General features: G+C 35.2%; 1 protein-coding gene across 5 annotated transcripts; it reads right to left on the bottom strand.

The window, feature by feature from the left end:
* Positions 1-862: 862 nt before the first annotated feature.
* Positions 863-7,415, bottom strand: LOC104120582 (uncharacterized). Of its 5 annotated transcripts, none has more exons than XM_009632377.4 (10): positions 6,942-7,401; positions 6,711-6,795; positions 5,420-5,556; positions 5,026-5,290; positions 4,708-4,812; positions 4,462-4,590; positions 3,168-3,217; positions 2,967-3,064; positions 2,546-2,830; positions 863-1,487 (listed from the first exon to the last, which is right to left on the bottom strand). In XM_009632377.4, exons 3-10 carry the CDS (start codon positions 5,487-5,489, stop codon positions 987-989), a joined length of 1,503 nt encoding a protein of 500 aa, XP_009630672.1. In that variant the 5' UTR covers positions 5,490-5,556; positions 6,711-6,795; positions 6,942-7,401; the 3' UTR covers positions 863-986. The 5 variants fall into 5 exon arrangements, with proteins under 5 accessions (XP_009630672.1, XP_009630673.1, XP_070030973.1 ...); XM_009632378.4 differs by having other exon boundaries at positions 7,219-7,401; XM_070174872.1 differs by having other exon boundaries at positions 6,711-7,415.
* Between the last annotated feature and the right edge of the window lie 1,596 nt (positions 7,416-9,011).

Here is a 9,011-nt window from a genome sequence, read left to right as displayed (position 1 = left end):
CTATACTAATTAGACAATTATAAAATATATTCGAATATACATGTACATACATGATGAGCAGCCGCATATAATACATAACTAATAGAGCTACTGAATTATGCGGTGTGTATATGGTTGAAAAATTATAAAAAATTTAAACTAATTCCAAACCCATTATCACAAGAAGAGAAGTGGGTGCAATGGTAATTAAAAATATTCATGATTAATTGTATAGTTTATTACCTTTAGCATTCACATTAATAGTAATTTCTAAAAATAGTGGATCAAGAAGAAGAAGAAGTGATTTGGGAGATTTTGAGTTACCTAACGGATTAAGCGGTAATTTTTAAGATTTTGCTAATTGTAGGAGTAAGTTTGGCCGAATAGTATAACGGAGATTACATTGTAGACAATATTCAAAAATAGGGGTAAATTTGGACTATTTCCCAAAATTAAATAACCACATTCATAAAGGTGATCTCACACTTTGTCCTAACTCCTAATCAACTGATCTTCTAACTTGGGAAATTCGAGAAATTTTCTGTAGAAGTTATTAAACTCAATAAGGTACGCAATTTTCACATTAGTTCATGATTTCAAAACAAACTGAATTAAGCAAACCTAGCACTCTATTTTCTTCTTATTATTGTTATCCCGTAACGTAACACACTCGAATCAAGATATTGACATGTTTAGTGAAGGCATTAATTAAATCAAACAAATAAATAAATTACCAGCTACTTGCAATTTGAACCCCTCATTTTGTTTCATATCAAATTTCAAGTCTCTTTTTCTTTTAGATACTTTTCTCCTGAGGTGCAACCCAAAATAGAAAAATAAAAGTGAAAAAGGAACCAACCAATACTTTTCGGGGACTACTAGCTTAAAACAAAACCATATCCTGGCATATTAATCAGAAAATGTTGGAACAAACATATGATATTTCATTTCCATCTAGTATTTGGAACTTGATTGTTCAAAGGATTGATCTGACATGATATGCAAAGTTAACAAAGCTTCTTTCTGTTCTTACCGAGTTCCACAAGCATAGTTAACATAGCTTCACACATTTCACTAGCATCCGGTTCATTTGGGTCCTTTTTCCATGATGAATATACCATCCAAGCATGATCAAGCTTCATGTCTGGTTTTACCACCACTGAACCGGGTACTTCAGCATCACGACAGGTCACTAGACCGTCACTCTTCTCTCCATACCTTAATTGCAGGTGGAGTGCACAAAAAGCGAGTCCAGCAGAAACAGGAACCATAACAGGCACCTTGCAGCCTGCTTGGATGACATCTGCTGAGTCATTGTCACCAAACCCAGGCAAAGGTAGCCAAGGAAGTTCAGCATGTGCAATATGGGACATTGTTGCTATTACGTTCAGTGCTATACTGGCTTCAGAATGGAAGGAGATGAGAGGAATATCGTCAGGAAGCTTGTGGTTTTTTATGAACTCCTGTCGCTTCTCATACGTGAGATCCTCTAATGCCCGTATGTCACCCTAATAAAGAATGAACAAACTATCAAGAATATTTGTGGAGCTACATACCCAGGCATGTTAAAAATTATTGAGTATACACTTATTATGCCACATAAACTTCCATGTATAGAACAAACAAAACAACACTTGTGAAAGAGAAACGTGAAACAGGTATGCAATGGTTAAATGCAGAATAGTCATTAGACTGTTGACATCACGAAAAGAGAATACTGAAATTCATTTAAAAGCACGACAATTTGTTTAATCGTGGCACTATTGAAAAGCCATCCCACAAATGCTTTTTAAAATGTGTAACGCATCCGCCAGCATTGATAGAATATTTGGGATTGGGGATGAAGAATTTAAATGTCACCAGAGGTACATATTAAGTTTCTTAATAACCAAGTATTTTTGAATTATCACTTCCATTTCCTTATATTCTAGTCGTTTACTGTACAAACCAGCATAACCTTGGGAAGTAATGAACTTGAATAGTAGTTATAGGTTGTATATAATAGAAATCTAGCATCCAGCATGAAAAAAGGCAGCCCGGTGCACTAAACTCCCGCTATGCGTGGGGTCCGTGGAAGGGCCGGACCACAAGGGTCTATTGTACTTAGCTTTACCCTGCATTTCTGCAAGAGGCTGTTTCCACGGCTCAACCCGTGACCTCATGGTCACATGGAAACAACTTTACCAGTTACGCCAAGACTCCCGTTCAAATCTAGCATCCAGCATGATCAATTAATTTGTGAATAAAGCATGTATAGGTATCATTAAATTATCTAAACAGGATGCTCCCAGATGCTTATTTTTCAGCTTTTGATGTTATCAAGAATTAAGACAAAACTGTTGGTTTTGAAAAACTTTATAAGTATGCATTATAAGACAATATCACGCAATTACTCCAAAAATGTTAAGCTATAGACTAAGAGGATCAATGTTTGGGAAATTGAAAGCGATCATACTGCTACAGGAAGCCCTTTAACTCGCTCTGGATTCCAACATGCAAAAGAGTTGGCCATTTCAATAACGAAATATTTTAACGAAACCAAAATAGTCGTGAAACAAGGCATTACCTTAATTAGCTTGCATATTAAAAACTCCATGATCCTTCGCGTTTCCTTGTCAGCAATCTGGCCTTCACGAAGAATATCTGATGCAACAGGCGTCCCACCATAAGGGCTCTGCACAAATGCCAGCCCTGCAACTTTATCCTTTAATTCATGCCAATATTTTGACAAAGCAGCGGAGGCGTCGACCCCACCCTTACTGTGACCAAGCAGCATCACACGTTTGCCAGACCCCCAGTGTAACTCCTCAATGTATTGCTTCAATTCCCATGCATTTTGTTCCACGGATGCCTTCATTTAGTGATAAATGATCCAACAGTAACAGAGAATCATAGTTTGAAGAAGATTAAAAGAACTTCCTGAGAGCAAATTCACTATACTAACAGATGAGATTTCTTTTATCTTATGAGTTATGACTAGTAGATACCTCACTATGAATCTTAGCAATATGGCAAATTAGTCCCATCTTTGAAAAGAACTTCTTAGTGCTCACAAAATATAAGGGACCGTGATTGCTGAAAAACCCTGTACAATGATGTTACGGATCAAAAACAAATCTTAAGAGAATGAAATCCGAGACACGTTTAGAATCTGATTATGGTAGTACTAAGCGGGAGATTTATCAAACCTGGAATTAGTAGATAAACAAAAGAATCCGGTAGTGTGTGCTGTCCATTCCTACAGAAAAGGAAAACAAAAGGAAAAATAAGAGTGTTGTTAATTGGCAGGTAGTCATTTGCAATGAATGATTCGAATTGATTTAAAGACTGAACCAGGCTGTCATCTGAACAGCACTCACAAAATCATATGAATTTTATTCATAGCTAGAGAAGATCCAGCTAACACAGTTGTATGATGCCTATAGGACTCCAAATTACGCGGACTAAAGACACTCAAAAGAAGTGAAGATAATCTCTTTATGTTTTCACGTGTCCTTCTGCAATAACAAAATCCACTTGCTGAAAAAGCAAACAGTTAGATGATATCTCCAACTGCAATGGCTTTGATCCCTCCGCTATATTAATCAAAATATGAATCTTTCAGTTTAATTATGAAGGGAAATATCAGAGAGAGAAAAATGGCTCTCAAGTCTCAATCTTAGCAACTCGTATGTATACAAAACGAATGTAAAACCCACAAGTACTGACAGACCAAATAGAAAATGCAAAATAAAATGTCTATGCTGGTCCCTCCTTTATTTGTAATTACCAAAGAGAATCCTTCAGGAAAGGCAACAGCTAAAAGCTATAAGATAATACGACTCAGTGTTAAGACTTGAAACAAGATGATCTTTCATTACTTGTCATATTTGCACGAAGAAGTCATAATCAAACAAGCTGTCAACAACATTAAATAAAAGAGCAATAATTTGTATTGCTGAATTTTAGCCTTTTAAATTAATGATGTGCTATATCCAATCTACTAAATTGAAAAATAGTAAAATGACAAACATACAATGTTGTTTGGTAGATTTCATTCAAGTTGGTAGGACTATCACTTTGAGGAAGTTATGATCATGACTATCACCTAAAGGAAGCTACAGATCATTTCTTTCATCATTACACAGAGTAGCAAAAATTTTAGAGGAATCTACACATTTAGAGCAATAGCACCAGTCGCGGGGTTCTAAGTTGGGCCAATGAAACAACAAGCAGCTCAGTGCAATGAAACATGGCAACGGTTTACGGAAAAATCTCATCAGCTGAACATAGAACCATTTCGTGATGATTTAATTGCGTCCAGTTGGCTTAGTATCATATTCAAGTTATTCAGCACCTATCCCAATCGATAAAAGAGAAACATGACCAAGAACTCACCACTATATGTTCTCTTTATTCTGAAAAACTACAATTTTCAAAGATAAAAACATCTGGCCTTTTTTTCCTATATTCCAAAGTGACTAGGAAGATCCAACATTTTACCTAATATCTTGTAGTAGTTCTCTAAATCTAGCTGAGCCATCAACTACAGGAGCCATTTCAGGAGCTCGTTGCATCCACCCAATGTCATCAGAAGATCCATGCAAGGTTTTAAGGACACGAGATATAACACTGAAGAGATTAATGAAGAATAAGTAAAAGAAACAAAACAGTATGCTGCTAAGATTGAATGTCAAGCGGAAGAAATGATCTAAAATACTTATCAACAGTGAGAGAGTGATTACTAACCTCTGAACTTGAACTAGAGCACATCGGATATGAGATATAAAACATCTCCAAGAGGCCACCATAAGTTTCCAAGCATATCTTAGACCATATACTGGAAGCATCAACCTACAACCAGATCAACCAACTGCAGAATAAATTAGGACAGTCATGGTTATGTAATGGTGGAAAGAGATATGTGCTAATAAATAAATAAAACCACGATAAGATGATTTCTTAAGTTGGAGTTCTAATTCTGGTTCTGAAAATCAAGGAATCCATAGAGATCCTGCATAATGACCTTGAAGAGGACGAGAAAAGGCATACATATGAAAAGATTACCCTTCAAAAATGAGGCTGAAACCTCCATAACTTTGATTACTTCTCACAATCTCTAATCTTGAATGTACAGGTAAGCTATCATTGGGATTGGAGGTGCTTCTTTCACGAATTATAAGGCTTGATCCTTGGTTGGACACTCTTGAAGAAAATGAGGACGCTTCATGAACAGATCTGTAACCCCTGTTACTGGTGAAGGTTACATGCTGACCACCAAAGCCAACTAAATTTTCCGACCACCCAAAGATATCTATGCAGATAAGATCTTCTGCAATAGAATCACATGAACAGAAACCTTTATCACATCGGAAGCCGTAAACATAGAAAATAAAACAATAGATGTTCAGGGGTTGTATACTTTTGTGCATGCATAAGATAAATTCTTTAGAGAACTTACCAATAAATTGAGCAAATTGCTGGGCTATATAAGAGCTCAAGCTTGCAAGATGTAAAAATGGGTCCTCCATGTTTCATCACAAGAAAAATTTATCAAGATCTTTTCATTCGAGATATCAAGATCAACCCAGAAGAAACCTGCAATGGACCAACAAATGGATTCATAAAGGCAATTCAAGCACCGTAAAAATATATATGGAGCTTACAAAACATGTTGTCGCACTAAACAGCATAAAGCCCCAATTCTGATAAAACGATAAGAACACTGATGTAAGTCAAAGATTAAATTTAGTAATGAGTAAAATGCACTTCACACTTACTAGTAAGGGAACACCAAGGAATTCTCCATAGAAATACTAATCTCCCATATTACATTCAACCCAAAGAGAACAAACTATGTCAACTTCATTTAAAAATAACAACAGAAACAAATTCAACGTATCTGAGGGAAGATAGGTTCATTTCAATGCAAGAGTGGTCGTGAATACAACAAGAGGTTTCCTAAATACTGGATGAAAACTGAGAGAAGGAAAGGTCTCAATAAAACTCAACATTCAATCAGTGCAAAGCACTAAAATTTATCATCAAAAATAAGAAAGGAAAGGCCTCAGTAGTGTTTTAACTTCTACAAGGCAACCAGACCTCCTAAGCTCCTACTGGAAAGCATATTAACTGCTAAAATCAAGATTTTTCCCTAGCTTTTAAGAGAACCATAGCACCCAATCTTGCAAATTGTCAATCCCTTCGAACAGAATAGTCCTTTGAAACCACACACACACACACACACACACACACACACACACACACACACACACATGACATCTTCCAGCAGCAAAATAATCTGATAGAGATACTCAAATCACTTGAAATGTTAACCATATCCAGTTGGATTTTCAGTAATTACAAGAATGGTACTAACAGAGAGATCTTCCTAGAGCAACAAAAGCAAATGCTTCCTAAATCCCCCAACAAAACAAAGTGAAAACAGGACAGGATCAGTAGAATTGAAATGCATGCAATTAAATTTCAATGTAAGCTGTTAAAGAGACCAAGACCCACAAATAAGAGACCAACTTACAGTGGGATGTGAGAATTAAAGCGTCACATTCAAAGAGAAACTTGCAGTCCACAAAACCCAAGAGCAGCCAATTCTTTAGGAGCATGACAACCCCATAAATATAGCCAAAGCAAAATGGCAAAATCTACATCTATCCCAATTACCAATAAAGCACAAATTTACCAAAAACTATAAAATAATACTCACGATCTGCTTGAGGAAAAAAAAAACTAACCGAATAAAATAGGAGGCCATTGATTGGAAGTGGAATGGAGCTATTAATACTGATGTGGACGAACAAAGCTATCTTTATCCACAAGCTGCAAAATAATGGGCCACTTGGTGTCACTTTCAGACCAAGAATCTTAACTTAAACAAATGGTTTTCTACAAAGTTGAAAAAAGCCTTCCAATTGAGGGGGTCCAATTTTTGAAAAAAGCAAATGGAGTTTTAAGTTTTAACCGACCTTGTTAACTGTAAAAAACTGAAAATGGTGAAAAAAGAAAATCTGTAACTGAAAAGCAGTGATAGTGTTTGGTTAATTCGGGACAGCGTGAGGATCTAAAAGCACACGTGTTGATAAGTGGATTGAGTGTTGAGACAGTCAACAGGGAGGCAAATGGGACCCATTTAAATCTGTCAGCTTTGATTGCTTTGCGAGAGGGGAAAGTACACATGGATTCTTGATTTCATTGGTCTCTTGCTGACAAATCTCCGAATTTAGAGCGGTTCTACCTACTTACTTTCGTGAGAGGGCTTTAATTGACCTTGAGGGTTTGACATCAGATTGGGAAAGAGTGAACGGATCGTGGAGGAAAATGCTAATTGAAAATTTTATAAAATTTTCCTTGCAAGTTGCATCAACGAAGGAGAAGGGAAAATGATAAAAGTAAGAGAAAGATGTATTTTGTTATGAATAGTTTATAGAAATGGATGCCATGTGTGTGAATAGCTTATGGATGGACTCTCATGCTCTATATCCATCCCCTCCATTATTTTATAATAGTAAATCTTAAAATGTTATGCCTATAAAAGGCTGTGTAAATAGCAATGAAAAATACTAAAAGAAGTGAAATACTCCTTCTTTCTATATTTGTTTTTTATTTATATTTTATTAAATTATTGTTATTTTATAATATGTTATCAGCACGAGTCTCTAACTATCTAACTATCCTTATATCGAGTTTGATTTTCTCCTTTCTCCTTCAGGTACGTTATAGATCTAATTCTTGTATAATAAATAATAATAATAATAATAATAATATATATTACACAAGCATCAGCACCTGCAGATTCATAGCATATGATGTTAAGTGACACATTGGAAAATTTTCATAAGTTTCCTTATGTTTATACGGGAGAAAACAGAAAGTTAAAGGAAGTTTGGTTATTTTCTTTGTGTGAGAATTTGGCTTAAGATTTACTAGCATTTGTTCCCGTAAAAATGAACTAACTTCAATAATGACATCTAGCAAATTTTCATTTAGATATGTGTTGAGAAAATAATATTAAACAAGTACATATGTAATTGGTCTTGAAAGACTGATAGAAAACTTTACTCACAATATTTCTCTATGGCAATAACTTATGCATATATGGACAAAAATGTGATTTCTTTTAGTGATATGATAATAGGTATAAATTTTTCTTTCCCCCATTTATGTTTTGAGGTATTTTTGAAGCAAAAGTTTCGGATCTTATTACAAAATTTACAAATGAAACTTCTTCACTAAAAATGACATTATTATTTCTAATTTATTTATTTTCTTTTATAGCTTTTGCGATGTCAAATTTATCGAAACTTGAATTTGTGGCAATTCATATCATCGGGAAGACTTATTTGTCATGGGTCCTTGATACTGAAATTCACCTTGACACTAAAGGTTTTCGAAATACTATTATACAAGGAAATGAAGCATCAAATCAGGATAAAGCGAAGACCATGATTTTCCTTCGTCGTCATCTACATGAATTAAAAACTGAATATTTAACTGTAAAAGATCCACTTGAATTATGGATTAATTTGAAGGATCGATATGACCACCTAAAACTTACGGTATTACCGAAAGCTCGGTAAGAGTAGATACATTTAAGGTTGCAAGACTTTAAAACCGTAAAGTGAGTATAATTCTGCTATCTTTAAAGTAAGTTCTCTATTAAAATTATGTGGAGACACTATCACAGATGAGGACTTATTGGGAAAAAAAAATATTTTCCACTTTTCACGCTTCAAATGTGGTGCTACAACAACAATACCGTGAAAAAGGTTTTAAGAAATATTCTGAGTTAATCACATGCCTACTTGTGGCAGAATAGAATAATACTCTATTAATGAAAAATCATGAAATTCGTCCCACTGGGTCAGCTCCATTTCCGGAAGTGAATGCTGTAGTAATATATGATAGGTTTGAAAAAACTAATTACCGTGGTCGTGGACATAGACGTAGACGTGGACGTGGCAGGGGACGAAACAATTATCGTCATTATGGTAGAAATAAACAGGAGAATAATAAGGTTCTCAAATTAATCCATCAAA

The sequence above is a fragment of the Nicotiana tomentosiformis genome, chromosome 5 (assembly GCF_000390325.3).
Source record: "Nicotiana tomentosiformis chromosome 5, ASM39032v3, whole genome shotgun sequence".
NCBI lineage: Eukaryota > Viridiplantae > Streptophyta > Magnoliopsida > Solanales > Solanaceae > Nicotiana > Nicotiana tomentosiformis.
This window is presented reverse-complemented; position numbering and strand designations above follow the sequence as displayed.